Source organism: Emydura macquarii, unplaced genomic scaffold (genome assembly GCF_026122565.2).
Source record: "Emydura macquarii macquarii isolate MOO-44397 ecotype Brisbane River unplaced genomic scaffold, CSIRO-AGI_Emac_v2 contig_691, whole genome shotgun sequence".
Classification (NCBI taxonomy): Eukaryota; Metazoa; Chordata; order Testudines; family Chelidae; genus Emydura; species Emydura macquarii.
In genome coordinates this window covers 3,582,311-3,601,895 of record NW_027130828.1, presented here as the reverse complement: position 1 = coordinate 3,601,895, position 19,585 = coordinate 3,582,311, and the positions used below count along the sequence as shown (strand labels likewise).

Genomic DNA, 19,585 nt, shown 5'->3' with positions numbered 1-19,585 from the left:
CTTTAAGTGCAGTGCTGCCTGCTCGCTAGACAGCAGGTTCTCCCATGCTTTGGTAAGCCTTTAGGAGAAGAAGTCCTTGTCAGTATCTAGCTGAAGTCAAACTGGCTGGAAAAATACAAATCTAAGATAGAATGATAAGGGCTTTAAGTGCATCTTTTCTTTGCTCATGTGTTTATTACACGCTTCTAAAGGCCCTACTGCTACATTCTGAACATGGGTGATTCACAGTTTCTCCTGTGTAATGAAATTGCTTTAAACTTCTGAATTTTAGAACCCTTTGTCTAAATGCTGCTAAAAGCATCCAAGAACAAGCTACATAACATAAAGAGTTATGTTAGTTAATTTCAAAGCCACAGGGAGTACCATCTCCTGATTATGTTGCCATCTCTGTCCTGTTACTGATGTAGTGGGCAAGGAAGAAAGTCTGAGTGCGTTTGTATAAAAAGCTGATGTCACCAAATGTCTGATGCTGTTTTGATTATTGAAAGGAATACATATAAATAACAATCTGAGTTTTTTCTCTCCTCTGGTGAATAACAGTGCAGTTCCCAAAGACAAGGACAGACAGTGCTTTAAACTCCGCCAAGGAATTGATAAGAAGATTGTGATTTATGTCCAACAAACAACTAATAAAGAACTTGCCATTGAGAGGTAACCCAGTGTTTTTAATTTTTTAACCATGTCTTATTTAGTTACGTTGTTCCTAGTTCCAAGGCAGCAAATCAGTAATCTCTCTATCAATACCTGTTTTTATGGGCTTGAGTATGCAAACGTGAGTATGCAAACATCTTCTGGGCTGCATCTCTCCAAGGCCCCAATCCTGCAATCATATCTATGTGGGTGGACACAGGCTCAGGGATCCACCCACACAAATCTAAATATAGGTCTGGGGCCCACTTCTCCAGTGAACACCCTTTGATAGGAGTTATTTTTTAAAATTTGCATGGAAAGTATTTCTCCTATTTTATGATGCCAAATTCTGTGTTTAAATTTTTTTTGGGAGGGGTGTGAGGGGAGTTGTAAATGCTATTTGAATGTGAAGGGGAACTAGAAAAAACTTTGTTTTGAAAATAATTTTGGAGTCTGTTGCCTGTTACGTAGACCATTCTTACAGTCTCATATTCATTCATTAATAATCAATCTATTCAGGTCATGGATGGAAACATCCTTCAGTCTGAATGTGCATGGTGGTCCATTTTAGAGTTATTTAAAAATATGTAAATCTGGGTTTATACTAACATCAGTGGTTGCATAACTTAAGTACTTACCTTGCTCCAGTCCCTGTCATGTCTGAGCACCTTATTTACTGCACTACATATATTCTGAACCTGTCATGGTCTAGAATGTAAAATGGAAGGGGCGGGGGAATCTTACAATCCTCCATTGACTGGAAGGAAATTTATTGTTGATCTAAGCACTGACAGTCTATTCAGCACTGCTCTTACTACAGAGCAGGACAGGCCTTCTGCCCTGGAGAGTTTGCAATCTGAAGTGAAATGCAACAAATTTGAGGTTGTGATGCAAACAGGAAAATAAAGCAAAGCCTGGCACTCCAGCCCTAAATATCATTACTGTGAAATAAAGGCATAAAATACACTTGCACTTAATTTTGGATTTTGTGGTGATAATTTGTGTCAGGGAAGGATATAGAAAATTCCTTATGCAAATATTCCTAGTAATGGAAAATGAGATCGAGAAAGCCAGTCAACCAGGCCCTGGGCAACAAGCGAACCTTGTTAGTCACAGCTACGTTTGTGCAGTTCCTTCAGGGAAGATTCTGAAATAGCTTCCTGAGTCACTGTAGACGGGAGAGGACTATGGGATAAACCAGTTCACAAAACTCTGCTCTACATTTGGTTTCCACTCACTCTTTTACAGTGTCCAAAGGCCCAGTGTGATACACAGGCAGAGATGCACATAAATAGGATGTGTTGCAGGAGGCGTTAGCAGCTTGCCCCTGAATGGCAATACTAATTTTTTATGGATTAATTATTTTTGTGTGTTTGCAGATGTTTTGGCCTCCTCCTGAGCCCTGGAAAGGATGTTCGGAGTGGTGACATGCACCTTTTAGATTTGGTAACATGGATTTTTATTAACAAAGAACAAGAGTATTTCTTAGCAGTGCTGGTGTCTGATCTCAGGGAACAAGCTGGAAAGGGCTGGCTGTGTGGCCACCCACATCCAGTTCTTCAGCATGTGCTCTGCACACCAGAGTAGGCCCCAGCTCCTCTCGCCTGTATGGCACCAGGTTTTAAGATGGAGTCAACTAGGGTGTAACGTTGCATTATTTTGAAAGATGACGTTTTACAGCAAAAGGAAAGTATTTTACTACTTAGATTTTTAAAGGGTTTAATCCATGTTGGTGTTTCAGGTGAGCAGCCCAACTTGCCTCAAATGTTTCATTGTCCTCTACAGCCAGAACAGAGTGAGAATTTTTATAGGGAACCTGGATAATCATTTCAGCACAGAGACAAAGTTTCAGGATTAGTTCAGCATAGGAGTGTTTGACAGTTGGCCTATTGCATTTTTAAACAGATATCTGCATAGTAATGATGTAATAATTGCTACGGTGATAGGTGTCACAGACATAATTTGTTTTCTACCTGAACAGTGTTTTTACTGTAGGTAGTGTTCTGTGAACATCTCTATTAAAGTAACTTCTCTATTTTAATTCATGTGAAAGGGTAGCATAAAGTAATTGGACTCTAAAGTACAAATTAAATTTTAAAATAAAATAGGGATTTGGAACGAAGTATTTCTAAACCTTTCTGTCTTTTCAGTGTGCTTTATATAGATGTAATTCCTTAATTGCTTGAGTATGCAGTCCTATCCCCAGCCTATTAAAAGGACACCAGTGATTGATCAATTTTGAACAGTGTCAGTACACATTTATTAGCTTTCTCCTGTGTATTTGGAGGCATGATAGTGTCTTTTTAACATAGATTTTTTTTTTGCTTCCTCTGAGTTCTGCAAAGGCCTATCATTAAATTCTATCATGCATCTGAAATGATTTGGATTGTGGTTAATATTCTCTCCAAGATAGTCTCAGTTAGAGACCCACAGAGAGAAGTTGGACACAGGGGAACTTTTTAAAGGGAAGGAGACTGAAAGCTCCACGTCGTTTTATTGCATTGCAGTGTACAAATTGTATTTCCATTTATAGTGAATTATCTATTTAAAGTGCAGTCATTCTTTCTTTACTGTAATGGAGCTGGTACTGCCACCTATAGTTAAAGTTGGCTAACATTGCCCATAAAACAATACTCTGTTTTCAGTTGCTTATAACTTTGCCAAACTTCAATCTTTCAGGCTGAAATTTTCTGTGCTTGGTGTCTTCCTAAGGCTGAAGTTTTCTGGAAAGTTTTGACCAAAATAGTTCACCTGTTTCCAAAAATGAGATGGGGTGGGGGGAATATTTCCTTTCATATTTAAAAAAAAAAAAAAAAAAAGTACCAGTTTTTTCTTGAGAAGCTGTAGCACATGCAGGGCTTGGAATTTGTTTGGGGGTAGGGGAGGGTTGCCTTTGTGTCAGCAATTTGCCTTTTGCTGTTTTTGAGTTTGTCCAAGTTATATGCCTCTGAAAAAGCCCAGTTTGCACATACTTAGCAGAGATTTGGAGATTTAGCAGCCAAATTATAACAAAAGATTGTCTGTACTGGGCAGGCTTCCACCCAGGGCCATAAGGGCTGAGCATGACTTCCCTGCAGTTGTTGCTCTGACCTGCTGTCAGCTACTGTGGTACTGGGTACAGGAACTGAGAGCAGAGACATTCTCTCTTGCACCACTGAGTGCTCCCTTTGCCAGCACCCAAGCAATGGTAAGGAAAAACAGCCTGCCTTGAATACAGGGGACAAGAGCCAGACCTGGTGGTTTTCTGTGGGAGCCTTGCTTCATTTGTTGCAGAAGCTGGAAGGTGTGTTATGAATGCAGGAAGAGAAAGATTGGTCTTGTGCTTTAGGCAGTTGTGGTGTTCTGGAGAATTGGATTCTATCCCTGTCTCTGACACAGCGTTGTTATGGAATGATGAGCAAGTCACTTACCGCACTTTATACATCGTAGCTCTTAGACCGTAGTTCCTCCTGTGCTGCTGACACATTAGGCAGTGCAGTTCTTCCACTGATTATGGCTGCCCACTAGTTGTGGTACTTCTTCCCAGGTGATGCCAGCACATTCAGTATCCTCTGTCACTGTCTATCAGTTTATCCTCAGCCCTCCTCACTTTCTCTTTCCTCCTTCGAGTATCCAAGTCAGTGCTTGCTTAGCATGTCTCCCATCTTCCATATAGTGTACGTGTCTCAATCACTCATAGACTATAAGGTCAGAAGGGACCATTATGATCATCTAGTCTGACCTCCTGCACAACGCAGGCCACAGAACTTCACCCACCCACTCCTGTAATAGACCCCTAACCTAAGACTGAGTTACTGAAGTCCTCAAATAATGATTTAAAGACTTCAAGTACGGAGAATCCAACAGCAAGTGACCCATGCTCAGTGCTACAGAGAAACGCGAAAACCGCCCAGAGCCCTGGAGAAAAATTCCCGACCCCAAATATGGCAGTCAATTAAACTGAGCATGTGGGGAAGACTCACCAGCCAAACACCCAGAAAGAATTCTCTAGTAAAACACCCAGAAAGAATTCTCTGTAGTAACTCAGAACCCACCTCATCTAACATCCCTTCACAGGCCATTGGGCGTATTTACCGCTAGTAATCTGAGATCAGTCAATTGCCAAATTAGGCTGTCCCATCATACCATCCCTTCCATACACTTATCAAGCTCAGCCAGCTAGGTTTCTTGCCCCCACTGCTCCCTTTGGAAGGCTGTTCCAGAATTTCACTCCCCTGATGGTTAGAAACCTTCGTCTGATTTCAAGTCTAAACTTCCTGATGGCCAGTTTATATCCATTTGTTCTTGTGTCCACATTGGTGCTGAGCCTTCTTTCTTAGATGGTATTTAGAACGTAAGAATGGCCATACTGGGTTGGATCAATGGTCCATCTAGCCCAGTATCCTGTCTTCTGAGAGAAGCCAATGCGAGAGGCTTCAAAGGGTATGAACAGAAGAGGGCAAACAAGTGATTCCTCCCCTGTTGTCCATTCCCAGCATATGGCAGTCAGAGGCTTAGGAACACCCAGAGTGCATCCCTGACATCTTGGCTAATAGCCACTGATGGACCTATCCTCCATTAACTTATCTAATTCTTTTTTGAAACCAGTTATAGTTTTGGCCTTCAAAGCATCCTCTGGCAATGAGTTCCAGCTGTTGACTGTGCATTGTGTGAAGTACTCTTGTTTTAAGCATGTCCTGCTCTGTCAGCTCTCTTATTCTTCACATTTTCTATCTTTCCATGAAATATGTAGTATCTTCCTCTCCCATCTGTAATGGACAGCCTCCAATCTTTTTTCTAGCTTTCTACAGTTTGCCAGTAGTTGTGTTCTCATTTTTTGGATGCCGAACATGATATGTGCGGTTTGATATATGCAAGTCAATGGGAGCTGTCCTTTGAATATATAAAGGGTTATACAATGCTAAATACTCTGAAAAATCAGGACTGAGATGCCTCAAATTAGGCACACAAAGTTAGTGAAGACTTCTGACCTTCATCTCTGCCTTACTTCCCCATCTGTAAAATGGGGATAATACCACATCCTGACCTCAGAAAGGGTGTTCTGTATATACATTTTTTAATGTTTGTGGAACACCCAGGTTCTGCCATGGTGAGCACCACAGGAAAATCCGATGAGTAAATGAATAACTTTTTCAGAGCAGGGACCACACACTGAACAATGAGAATAAAACAGAAAAGTAAATTAGCTGGTTGTTAAATGAGTACCGTCCATTCTGTGCACTGAATGAGGCTGAGGTCCTGTGGAAAGACAAGTATGTGATCATGTAAGTAAAGATCATATTATCAAGTATACAGACAAGGGAGATTAATTAAGGTTGCCTGTGAAACCTTACTTCTGGCATTTCCTAACTTTTAATTATGTTGTGTTTTGTGAGTAAATATGTATATATTTTAGGAAAAGACTGATACAAAAGGGTTCCTACTCTAATGTCCTTTAGATATCAAGGATATTGAGGATAGAACAATCTCAGTGTCAGATGTTGTTTATTAAAACACTGCAATGTATCAGAAGATACATTATGTGAAACAGCTGGAAAGCTTTTTAGGATTAGCAGTGTGTTCGTAAGGCAGCATTATTGTTTAATTTGTTTCAGTATGGTATAGGCAATAAAATGCATCCCTAAAGCAAACAATTTGTGAGCGTTATATGTACACTTACTTTAATGGAATGAATGTACTCAAGCAGCTGTCATTTAGAGACTGCATGGTTTAAAATGAGGCCAGAATGACTTAATTGTTTTGAATCATCTAGGGCAGTGTTAAGGAAATCTGAGGGGAGCTTGGATGGCTTTGCAATATGGAGCCCTTGCCCTGTGGATAATGGGCTTCAATCTGAGCCAGATTAGTGACTTTCAGGCCTCTACTAGCATGCAGATGGCTGTTTGGCCTCTCTGAAATGAACAAATGTTCTTTTCACGGTTCCTGTTGGACCATGTTCACTTTACAAAATATCATTGCACTTAGTACTAACTGCCCTCTTCTTGGCAGTCTCAGATGGGGAAAGGTTGCAGAGACCATAGTGATTGAATTCACCTCCCATCCTCAGAGATGTGCCCTCCTGGTTACTGCTGAGTAATGTGGGTAGTTTGTACTGGTGATGCTGTACAGTAGTTGTTTTGTGGACAAGCATCAGGTGTCTGTCTTTAGGGCTGGGACTCTAACACCTTTTACTAGCACACAATTCACTTTAATTTTTTAAAATTATTTTAATGTTAATAGTAATGTGTTTGGTCTTCAATTTGTTTCTAGGAGTCCATGGGCAAAAGCTCTGATGGGAAATCGTATGTAATCACTGGGAGCTGGAATCCAAAATCTCCACATTTCCAAATAGTAAATGAAGAAACTCCTAAAGGTACCAGCTTTACCAAACTTAACTTTATTATCAGCAGGAATGTGTAAGTGACTTCACGGGCATTGGGTTTCTTTCTTTTTCTTTAAATGGCCTCTTGCTGAGAAAGATAAGAATGGCTTCCTTGACTTTTTCTTTTAGTAATACAATGTAGTAAAAGTAGTGTTGTGGGTCTCTGAATTTGATTGACATGGTATGAGTAAATCTAAATAGAACAGGAGACTGGGAGAATAATCGATTCTCTAGTATTAGCATACTGTAAGGGTAATTAGACATCTTAATAGGGAAGGAAATGGCTGTACCGGAGAGGATGAGGAGGTCTAGTACTTCATCCTAGTTGCTCTCCTTTAACTTCTGCAGACTTCCATTATTAATTGCACCAGATCATCTACCACAGGACTTCCCTTTGATATGTGCTTAATTCCGACTGTACAAGGGTTATTGGGGGGAAAGTTGTAAGAAAACTTTACATGTGACAGAGAAAAAAATCTACTAAACTGGCAGATTTGTGGGGCTTTAGCTCTCTCTCTCTTGTCCTCTCCCCTTCAATTTTTGGTGGTGAGAAGTTTTAGTGCTTTGTCTTCCAATTCTTAAGTGTGCAGCAATTATCAAGGTCCATGTGGCTTTTGATCTGTGAAAGTACACACCACTTTCAAACACTCAGTCCACAGCCTGCGTCACACTCCCATGACTGATTCAGGTTTGGCAGATTCTAAATTGTCATTTAAAAATAGGAAGCATCTTGCCCAGGAGATTACAAATAAGATCTTCCAAATCCTGCTGCTAATCTTGGTGGTCTATTCTGTCAAGGAGAGAATGTCTCACAACTATGGTGGTCTTAAAAACAAGTTTCAGAATCTTTTTAATGTGGTAGGATTTATTCATCATCCAAATGACTCTTTTAAAAAAATATTGGTGGGACCATACTTGCAAAGCAGAAATCACCATACAAATCAGACCTTTAATTAAATATCTGTAATTGTTTTAAGGAACATGTTTACTAAATTTTCAATAGGGATTCAAAGAACCTGACAAAGGATTTTTATTTTCTATAATAGGGGCATCCTTTGCTTGGAAAAGATTCTGATAGGGCATCTTCTCTCGCTAGCAAATAAGCCATCTTATTGTCCTGTGCCAGTCACTGAAATCTTTACTCTGATAGCTTCATACTTGGGGTTGTTAGATGAGCTAGAAGAGACTTTCCTGCAGAATTAGTTTTTACAGTAACTTTACAAGGTAAATGGATTAGAAAGTATTTCCACTGAGATTTGTTGGCGGGTGGTTGTACTATTGGCTTGATTTTTCTCTCTAGATAAAGTGCTATTCATGACTACAGCTGTTGATTTGGTGATAACTGAGGTTCAGGAACCTGTCCGATTCCTTCTGGAGACCAAAGTCCGAGTTTGCTCACCTAATGAGAGATTGTTCTGGCCTTTCAGCAAACGTAGCTTCACAGAAAACTTCTTCCTAAAACTAAAACAGGTAACACTGGGTTTTTTTGTTTTTTTTTAATCTACAGTTAAATTTGGGTCTTGGCAGGGTTGGTTTGTAAGCTTAACTGACTGTAGCCACCCTATAATTAAATTCTTCTGAGACTTTAGAGGTAGATATAAGATATATTGCAGGTTAAATGTAAACATACTGGGGATAAGGATGATCTGTCAGTGCCGTTTAAAGGCTCAGGCCTGAAGCCCTGATACATGTGTTGTCCTTTTGAAGCCAGTGGAATGAATCATGTGCATAAAGGCTGCAGGATCAGGCTGCAGGTTGTAGTGTGTAATTCATTTCTGTACTACAAAGCCTGCTAGTTGGGATGTTACAAAAGTTTCTTGACTATAGAAGTCCTGCTTTTCTTTTATTTGACATGCCACAGCATAAAAATAGATAAAGTTACTTTTTGCAAAGATGAACAGAACTTCAAACAGGATTTAAACGTGCAGGTCCCAGGAAAATTTGACAACTAACCTAGAAAGGCTATTTTTCTTCAGTAATGCTGTTAATTTCTAAGATAGAGATGTGTCACTACACTATTCTCTTTTCCCCTGTGTTCGATGGTTAGAGTAGAGTTTTCACAAACCAAATACCCCAGCTTTTCCTGGTAAAAATAGAACTGGGAAGTGGTGTCAAAAAGGCAAACAACTTAGCTTTTTGACTTCTCCTCCTGGAAAGAAAAGGGTAAATTCTGTCTAAGACATACACGTGAATAATAAATAACCGTAACTCATGCCAGAAATAATCAAAGGCTTGAAAATGGATGGTGAAACTCATGAAAGAGTTCGTATGAGGTGGGGGGAAGAAGCCATTCCCTAAATTGCTCATGAGATGGTCACTCTGAAACAGAACCACTCTTTAGAAGAAATGGAGAGCGTATGAAAACAAACCTCCTGTGGGTCAACTCACAGTCTGATAGCACTGGGTGGAGCCAAGAATAGTGAGGGCAGGAGCTCTCTGATCTCATTGTTGATGAATTATGTTGTCATCTCATTAAGAGGCTCAAGTGAAACAGGCAGTTTTCTCCTTAGTGTTCTCTTTTGCACTTGTTTTTATTTTAAAGTAATAGCAAATCATGGTTTTCTCTGAGGCAACAAATGCCAGGTTCAGTAAGGAAGCGTCTTTGCTGCATTCATCTTTTTTACTTAGGTTACACATGGAATTAACTTTATTACATTGCTGCACAGCTCATTCCAGAAGCACATTGATATGAAGAGACATTATGGAAACCTTCAAAATAAAAGGAGGGGAGGAAAAAAAAACATGTAGGAAATTAGTCTTATCTTCTCCCTATTTGGATTGATCTTTTTGAGTGGACTGTGGAGATGTTGAACAATTAATGCAGTTAGCTATAAATATTTCACAAATCTTAGAATACAGGCTGCTTTTCAGCCTGGTAATGTAAGGAAGCTTATCTTTCTTAGCTAATTTTGTATCTTTTGTCTTACCAAACTTGCATTCATTGTGACCTTTATCTCACTTACTTCCGCCTTGTTCACAGGCACTGACAGGTTATCCAACTTCCAGTGTTTACTAATGGAGGAGTTAGCACAATTCATAGTTGAAATGACTGATATAGCAAGTCATGCCTGATAAGCATGGAAGGGAAACTTGTTTCTACATAGGCATGATTAGTCTTTAAAAGATACAACTATGTAGAATTAGCTTATCTTAGTTTGCCAATGTTTCTTGTTTCGGAAAAGGTGGAAACAGAGGGATTTTATTTTCCCAGATAACATTCAGTGACTTAGTGATCGTTAGTCTGGAAGAATTCCCATTATTTTAAAATACTAAAATGATTAAATTGAGCTTTGGGAATTTTTTACAGTGGAATTCTGTAAATGTAGCTATTTACTTCTTTTCATATTTTTTATTTTGACTGGGTGGAAGGTAAAGCTTTTTAATATTCTTGAATTAAGTTAGGATTATGTGAAGTATTTGCATGGAAAGTCTTTGCTTTAACTTCCCTTTAACAGAACAGAAGCATTGAAAATTAATTGAGGAAATAAGGCCACATAATGGGTCTTGGTACTCATAAAGGTGACTACCTGTGTTCTCAGTGAGGATACACACACATCTTACTTTGTAGCAGCAAATACACAATCAGTGGCCATGCAGGGACACTAAACCTGAATAAACAATTTTATCACTGAAAGATAACAAAAAATTGTCACACACATTGCACTATTAGTCTGGTGGGAAGTTAGCTATAGTTCTAGGTTTTTGTCATTCATAGTATTTCCCCCTTAATGGAAGGTTGTCAAGTAGTCAAGAATTCACTAAACTTCCTCTCCTAGAACTTCCCCAGATCACACACATCCTAAACTGTTGAAATGCCTGTGTGTCCAGTCCACTCCTGTTGGAAAAGATAAACCTGCTAATGAGTTCTGGACCTGAAGTATAGTACTTTGTTCCAAAGGACACGTCTTACTGGTGGGAGCTAGACAACTCTGAGTGATGCCTTCTGGACTGTTGGCTATGCAGTGCAATGAAATAGGGGCAGACACCAAACACCACAAGTAGTCTCAGCCCTGGAAGTTGATTTTGGGCACTGAAAGGACTGTAAACAAAACATCAGTTCTTCACTCTTTCCTATGTGGATGGTGGTGAAAATAGTTCGCCTTCACCATCTCCCCTACCTCATGAAGAGGATGTAGAAGGGACCTGTGAAGCACATACTCCTGTATAACTCTTCACTCACAATTATATTTTCTAATCCAGATAAAACAGAAGGACAGGAAGAACAATACAGACACGTTATATGAAGTTGTGTGTCTAGAAAGTGAATCAGAACGGGAGAGAAGAAAAACTACAGCAAGCCCTTCTATTCGACTGCCACAGTCTGGGTCACAGGGCTCAATGATTCCTTCGCCTCCAGAAGATGAGGAGGAGGAGGGTAAGACATGGGTCTTGTAAAGTTTGTTTTATTTGCGTGCTTTGAAGGAAATGGAAGCTGACCTCAGTAACTAACAAAGCTGTTTGGAACAAATTACCTTTGGAATGGGATCCTGTCTCTCTCTCTCTTTCTCTCTCTCTCTCTTTAAAGCTGTGAGTGGCTGATAACTAACATTCAAACAGTTCTGCAGCTGCCACTCCATTTTCTTGGACACTTTTGTGAACTAACTAAATGCTTCTCCTTGGTTCATTTGAATCTGCACAGAGACAGACAGTGAAGAGTTTGAAACACTGTGAAGAAGTTAAAAACACACACAGGCTGCTTAGAAGCATCTCACTTGAAGTAGCACTTGGGATGGAGTTTGTCCCTCCTTGAGCAGATAGTGAGAAATGGGGTTGTCATTGGTTTGAGATGTTTAGAAGTGTCATGTTTGCAATGAAAAGTGAGAATAGGCTTCTGCAGTGCATAATGCCATACTAAGACCTATTTCATTGGTTTGGTGATGCTGTTCAGTCTGAGACCTGGTGTGTTTTCAGCAGATGGGTTGCCATTTCATTTTTGGAACAGGCCTCTGAACTGTTTCTGAGTAACTGTTAGAAAAGTAATCAGTAGGTTTGAATTACAGCATCTTCCACTTTAGATATCTGCTCGTGCTGGTCTAGATTTTTCACACATGAACCAAGATAACTGAAGTCCATTCAAAAGGAATATGTTTTTGTGTAAATAATTTAACGAACAACACTATCAGACAATTGGAATGGTGGTCGTGAAATACTGAAATGGCAGCAAAGCTTTTATCTACATTACTTATAATGAGCTTTTCAAAATATCCATGACTGAATATATCAGCTATGAGACTGGTCTTAACCAAGGAATTATTATTGTGCTTGTGCTTATCTACTCTTACGTTTTAGTGATGGAATGTGCTGCATTCTAAAACCTACATACTTCAAGCTTGGGGCGCGATCAAAAAAGTAATAGCTTTCAAAGTAAAAGTGCAAAACAGTTAGTGCAAAGCAGATCAGGCTGCAGTGAATGCAATGACATTATAATGACATCTCATTAAATTTCATAAAGGAAACAGGATCCCTTAATCTTTCATTGGAAGATCAAGAGTTGAGGATATTACATTATCTATCATTGGCAGCATTTCAGCGGTTTGTCAGCTACTTTCAGCTTTAGTACACTTGCCTTGGCAGCACTAGAGGTGCAGCATTTCACTGATTGCAATACTATATATTTCTTTCAAGATAACATCTGATACATGATTGCATTGTTAGCAATTAACTTAACACCTACTTTGTATTCTGACTTGTTCTTGACTGAATTGTGAGGTGCCTGATAATAATTATGTAAGGATTGAGTCTACAAATGCTGTATTCCTCCTTGTTGAAACTTGCACAGATACACCAAGAACTGATTCATTTTGTAGAGAGTTGAATGCTAATCTCCTGGTCGGATAGTGCCCCCTGTTCTCACATTTTCTCCTCTCTCCTCATTCTGTTCATTGTAGATAATGATGAGCCTCTCTTAAGTGGTTCTGGAGATGTTTCCAAAGAATGTGCCGAAAAAATTCTTGAAACGTGGGGAGATCTTTTGTCCAAATGGTAAGAGGCAAGAATACGCATTCTGAAAATGGTACTTTTGAGTCCTCTCAGATGTGGTAGGTTGCCAGCTAAGAAGTGTGTCCTTTCTTTGCAGAGTGGCCATTGTTTCTGGAAATTAGTTGAGAAAAGATTAGGGTGAATTAAATCCTGTGTTTCTGAGAATGCCCTGTATTTTCTGATTTGATTTCAGACTTCATCTGATATCTTTTGTACTTCTGTTTTTTATACGTCTGAGTGTCCTTGAAAAGAATTTAGCTAACACATTAGCTTCTTGGGGTTAGAAGATCACAGAAGATGAGGCTTGGAAGGGACCTCAGGAGTCAACTAGTCCAACCCTCTGCTCAAAGCAGGACTCACCCCAACTAAATCATCCCAACCAGGGCTTTGTCAAGCTGCACTGTAAAAACCTCTCAGGATGGAGATTCCACCACCTCCCTAGATAAACCCATTCCAGTGCTTCACCACCTGCCTAGTGAAAAAGTTTTACCGCAGTCACAGATTCTTTGGAAACGGTAGTATACTTTGCTCTACATTTGTTAGATTTATTTTTTTTCATTAACTCTCAAAAGAAAAATAAGGAAACTGCAGCTTTTTCCTCACCTTGGCTCCCCAGAGATCACTTTCTAGGTAGGTTCCCTCCTTGCAGCTCCAAGAACAATCAGAGCTGAGCCACTTACCCCACTGAGTATCCTTAGCCTTCGGATCTTAAGAATGCAGCTGAATCTAACTTGGATTGAGAGGCTGCATCCACCTTTCATTAAAGGAAATGGACCCAGAGCCTAGCAGGGGCGTATGTGTGTCATTCCACTTTTCTAGGAAGTGCTGATTTATCTAGCATAGCCTTTCTAAATAGTAGAGATTCTGATGAAACCCCTACCCTTCCTTCCTGGGGGAAATGACTAGCCAGCGTTGCATACTAAGATGAGCCTCCCTTAAAGAGACTGTGCAATATTAGTAGAGTTTGCAATAATCCTAGTACCAAAGAGATCACACAAACACAATACCAGATGGAGCATAAATGTGTTACATTTCAAACTTGCCTTTAGTCTCCGTCTAGCATTGGTTCTCTGCCTGTGCTTCCGAACACCACTGAAAAGCAGAGCAAGAAACATCCACAAAACTACGGACCAAATGAAATACTACATCCAAGGAGAAAAGCAAAGCTACAATACAGTAGAGATGAGATTAAATCCAGCATTCAAGCAGTAGGAAAATTACTAATATAATGAATTTTAGCAAAGATTTTCTTGATATTAAGCTAATCTTAGCTTAGTATGGGGAGTGGTTCTCTATTGACCTTTGATACCATCGTTTCAAATTTGATAGGGTTTTTACTTCCAATTTTTCAACACAGATACATTATGCTAATTTGATAGGAGTGCCTGACATATGAAATTGTCACATTAATATAACAAAAGAGTGGAAAGACTGCAACAAAATGATGTCCTCTCTTCCCCCACCCCCTTACAAGCAGCTTGATCAGATGAGCTCTACAAATCCTCTCTCTGCAAGGATGTTTCTCATATACTTCAGTTCTTCTGTAACTCTTCCAAGGCTGAAAGGTAATTAAGCCACCTGACACTTGCACTGAAAATGTTTTGGCAGCTCTAAGAGGATATGGAGTGCTTCTGTGCTAACGCTGGCAATAACAACTTTAGTATGGTGTAAAGGGCTTTCCCTCTTAATTTAAATTTTGTTTTTTTGCACGTAATAATCCTTGATCTTAGCATAATGCAGGACTGTGAAAATCCTAAAAAAAGGAAAGTTCAGGTGCTTAGATGCCAAGGTTTTAGGATCTCATATTCAGATTTTTTTATAGCAATTAGGGATTTGTTGGTATTCTTTTAACTTTTTTTAACCTTATATGGTTTGTATTTTATTACAAATGAATGATATGCTCTTCCCACTCCAAAATCCAATAGTTGGGAATATCTGGTAGTCTGTTACCCATGAAGTTCACAGGCTATATTTTGTGACACCTTTTTTATTAAAACTACTATGTATATTAATTCTGGTCATAAATTAAGGTAAGGCATCATGGTCTCTTTGGAGGGTTTGTATTTATTATTGATGTTCTAACTCTCCAGCTGGACTCTGAGAACAGATTTTATTTCCTTTATAGGTTATAATTGATTAAAGCCCCCTGTGATCAAGTTGTGTTGTATCTCTGGTGTAATGGGGGAAATCCTGGTATCTAAAATGCTTTCTAGCAAGGCTACCTGACTGCTCTATTGTAAAAAGGCTAGAGAGCAGTATACATTTCTACAATAAGCTTTTCCTCCTTGTGTCCAAGTCTACTATGTTGGCACAGTTTGAGAAAACATAGGTCTATAAATCTTTTATCGTTCTGAGCGAAGGTTAGATCATACAGAATATGGTTTATTTTCTGTACTTCTATTTAAGTCTTTTCTGCTTTGGTATATTGTGCTGTTGAGTCTCTTCCAGCAGGTCCAGGATACGTTTGTCTTCAAACTAGATTTGATACGGTTTAAGGAAGTAGATTGGAAAATGTATCCCATTAATTTTGTTTCCTTCATGGCTCCTGTAAGTTCCCCCATTGCCATTATGTTACAGCCTCCTATGGACCAGAAAGTTACTCCAGCAGCACACAGATTATCTGGAAGCTTCCTCCAGTGTCACATGCATTCCACATTGCATTCCGGTTGTTACACATTGTATTCATACATTTGTACTTGACCACAGTAATGGAGCATAGCTTTCCCTCCTTCCACCCAGGCATCTCAATTTGAGTGTGAGGCCAAAGCCTTTGTCAGCACTGGTGAGAAGTGGTGTTCCTGAGGCACTAAGGGGAGAGGTGTGGCAGCTGCTAGCAGGATGTCATAACAACGACCACCTCGTGGAAAAGTACCGAATTCTCATCACAAAGGTAAAGTGATGGATTTTTTTTTTAAATGTCTTATTGGTAGAAAGGTAGATAGTTGCAAGAATATCATGTTGCTTAAAGGTTGCCGAGTGTAATTGAATACAGAATCCAAAAAAAGTCAATCTAATTAAAAAAGGAAAAAAGATAAACCCATCAGCATCTGTAGTATTTATTGTGGCATTACCTCCACTTAGAGAATATTTTCCTTTAATATTTCCACTAATATTTTATAAAACCGAGACGTGTTTCAGTTTGCCTCTTAGGAATATTCAGATACTTACTTTTTATGTCATTGTTAGAGATTTAGTTGGTTACATTCTTTGGTTTACTCAGATTTCCTATTAGAAAAGTAGCTTCTATTATGTTGCCCTTAAAATCGGTTTGCAGTGAAGATAAGAATCCAGATCTAAATGTTGAAATTTAACTTGTTTCTTAGTAGCATAACCAGGTCAATGTGATCTGGTGTTTGCATTGATCTGTTGACTTTTTTTTTTTTTTTTTAAATGCGTATGTGGGTGGTTTTTGGTCCAATTGTTTAATTTTGCAAATCTTGTTTCTTAAGAACAACAGTAGCGTATGGAAATTTCTGACATCAATGTTGACATCAATAATAAAGAAAAATAATAGCCAATATGCTCAGACATCATGCAACAATGCTTCTCAAAATTCAGAGTATAACAGTTGCTCAAGAAATAAGAATGTCTTTTCTCCAAAATCAATATTCTGAGTTTGTGTACAAGCAATTCTATTTTACTGTGTTCACCAAATGATAAAGTACTTACGGACTGTGTGAGAAATGACTGATGGTCAGAGTTCACTACGATAGTTCTCTGAGCTTAAATTCATTGTCCTAAAGATAATCAGCAAAACGTGTCTGAGTCAGCCTTTGGATACCCATGGTCTGATTACACATAATCTGATTCAGATTTGCCATGAATAATGACAAACATTATTCTGAGGGGAGAAGAGCATCTGAAATAAATTCCAGTGGGAAACAAAGCTTTGATTTCTGGTGCATAATCACATGAGTAATAAAAAGGCAGAATCATCTATCTGTTAAGCAAAATCTCATTGGTGCTTCTGCTGTGTTGTTTGAACTGCCAGGTGAGGAGCTGACCAGTCACTGATTTTCCCCATTCCAATATTTGAGTACTGGAATGAAGGAATGACCCGTGTGCAGTACAGGCTAGTGTGTGACACACACTTCTCCTATCTGTGAGTGAGTAAATGCACTAGGGTGTTTCATTTTCCTTCTTAAATCTGTGAAATCCTTCCACTCTTTCACATTTTGGCAGATGCAGAAGAAATAACCTGGCTCTGATGCATTGGAAGTGTGCCTGGAGTCCAAGGCAGGGAGAGTTGGCTGATTCAGCATTGTGATATAGGGACTGGCCACTCAGAAAATACTCCAAAATTAACCTCTTGAAGGAAACTAGGGTTGAATGACTGGCTTTGGCATATGATCTGATAGAGCAGGGTGGCCAACCAGTCAGAGCGAAGAGTCAAAAAATAGATGTAGATATCGCAGAGAGCCACACCTCTCTTACCCTCCGCTGAAAATTCATGTGCAAAGACCGAACAGCCGCATTTGTATAAGCAAAGAGCCACTTGCACTCGTGAGTTGCAGGTTGGCCACCCCTGTGATAGAGTAATTGGTTTAGGCAAACGAAAGTGACGTCTACTTTTTAATATAAATGCCATACTGGAGAATTGCTGTGGTTGTGGTGACATAAGTGTCAGATAAATGAAAAGGGAACAGGAGTCTTTTTATCATATTAGCAGAAAAAGGGGATAGTTGGAGAGAAAAAATCTATTCAGCTTGAATGTTCTACAACTGAATTTTCTATAGTTTGCATAGAGTGGGGAATGGTGGAAGAACTAGGAAAAGGGGTAAGGAGCTGCATGAAAAGAGGTCCAGAGATGAGAAAGGGTGCTGAATTCATGAGTCCTTTAGGAGGAGATGAGCGCAGAGATGTAAGCAGGGGCAGGATAGTGTATAACTTTAAAGAAGGACAAGGACCTTGTAGTAGAAGGGAAGAGGATGAAAAGAGGGAAGTGCTGTGGTCAATGTGGGTTGTTTTTGTTTGTATATGTGGTTTTTGGTGGAAATTTGGATGGATTTAAAGGGAGTGAGGCGAGGAGCAAAGAACAAGCTATTGCTGAGAGGGCTGTGTCCAAGAGCCCTGCAGTGGGACTGGGATCCCACAGGACCTGCTGCCATCATAATGGGAGTGGGTAAAAGGTACTTGTTGAGGGCGGAATTGGGTGGGCAAAGAAACCCAGACTGCAGTTCATTTGCGGGAAAACACTACATCTTTCGTCAGTTTGTTCTAAATAGAATTTCAGTAATGTAAAGCTCATTTTTTTTTTTTAAATAAAGGTTTTAATATTTAAATTTAAGCGAGAGCTAGAAAAGAGATTTGATGTCGGTTATAACAGAAGTTAAAGTATTTTTTACATGGTTTAAGCAAGATTTGTTTAATTTTTTTAATGGTAAAATTGTCTAAATTCCATTTATATATATGTGTATATAACAATATATTAACCGACTGGTGTAGATTTTTGGGGTTTTTTTTAGTAGCCTGGGGGAATCTGTCTCTTGCAGGATTTGTGGGATCTAAGATTTTTTTGGATGGGAGTGGGATTAAAAATGCAAGAAACAATGCAGGAGTGGGTACTGCAGGGTGGGATCAGAGCAGGATTTAAAAAATAGTCCTACACGGGGCTCTACGGTGACCATCCTTTCAGGTAGCCCAACCTGGCAGGATCTCTTAAACATCTCTAAACAAGTTTGATGGCCCCTTCTGGTGGAGTGCTCACACAGCATTGTCCACCTACAATATGACTGCTGGCATATATATCATCAGCCTTGTTTTGCAAGAGGGAAATTAGATGATAGGTTTGAAGAAGTGTCTCAGGTTTACTTGCAGTTTGCTCAAGTCAGCATGCTTCCTATTTAAGGACTTCAGCACCGTAGGGAGACAAGTTTACCACTTTGGTCTTTGCAGCACTTTGTCAATATCTTTGAAAGTGGTGCAGTGTTGCTGCTCAGATCAACTCATAGTACAGATCTATCTGTCAAATGCTTGACAATATTGCTTTCTGGCAGAGCCAGGGCTGGATTTACACTTTACGCGCCCTAAGGCACAGCATATTCAGCACCCCCCCTCCTACAGCTGACTTTCATGCTTTTTGCATGCAAGGAGGACTGGGACAGGGATGAGGTGATGGGGGAGAGAGGCTGTCCGGGCCAGCCCCACACAGGGGAGTAGAGGGACTGGGACAACCCGCTTGACTAGCTCCGGGCAGGGAGAATATGTTCACCCTGGGCTCCAGTTTCTGGCTTAACCAGGGAGTGGAGCCTCAGGCAAGAGGAGGAGCAGGGCGGTGGGGCCCTGGGAAAGAGGGCGGAGGAGGGGCAGAGGGTGGGGCCAGAGTTCCGACACTCATGCAGGGCCCCCAAATTGGCCGGGACCCCTGGGTGCAGGTCCTGTTGGCCCATATTCTGCCACTATTTAGGTCCCCCTAGAATGCTGGAGCCCCTAGGCACGTGGCTACTGTGCCGAATTGGAAATCCAGCCCTGGGCAGAGCTGTATAGAAATCCAAGTGCTGTGCTGGTTGGCATCAAGCCCTGCTTTCTGTGTAAAGCAGTTTGTGACATGTCGGAGAACTTCATCTCATGTGGTGGATGTGCATCTGCAGAAGTGTCAGTTTCACTTAGTGTGAG

The 19,585-nt window shown here is 39.9% G+C and overlaps 1 protein-coding gene across 2 annotated transcripts in view; it reads left to right on the top strand.

Moving 5' to 3' along the window:
- RABGAP1 (RAB GTPase activating protein 1) overlaps positions 1 to 19,585 on the top strand; it is a 106,372-nt gene that overhangs the window by 26,009 nt on the left and 60,778 nt on the right. For both annotated transcript variants that reach the window (XM_067541724.1, XM_067541723.1), the window contains exons 7-13: positions 541 to 651; positions 2,010 to 2,076; positions 6,880 to 6,982; positions 8,292 to 8,461; positions 11,192 to 11,366; positions 12,880 to 12,973; positions 15,710 to 15,860. In XM_067541724.1, coding sequence (XP_067397825.1) covers positions 541 to 651; positions 2,010 to 2,076; positions 6,880 to 6,982; positions 8,292 to 8,461; positions 11,192 to 11,366; positions 12,880 to 12,973; positions 15,710 to 15,860 — 871 coding nt within the window. The remainder of the gene's footprint in view (positions 1 to 540; positions 652 to 2,009; positions 2,077 to 6,879; positions 6,983 to 8,291; positions 8,462 to 11,191; positions 11,367 to 12,879; positions 12,974 to 15,709; positions 15,861 to 19,585) is intronic.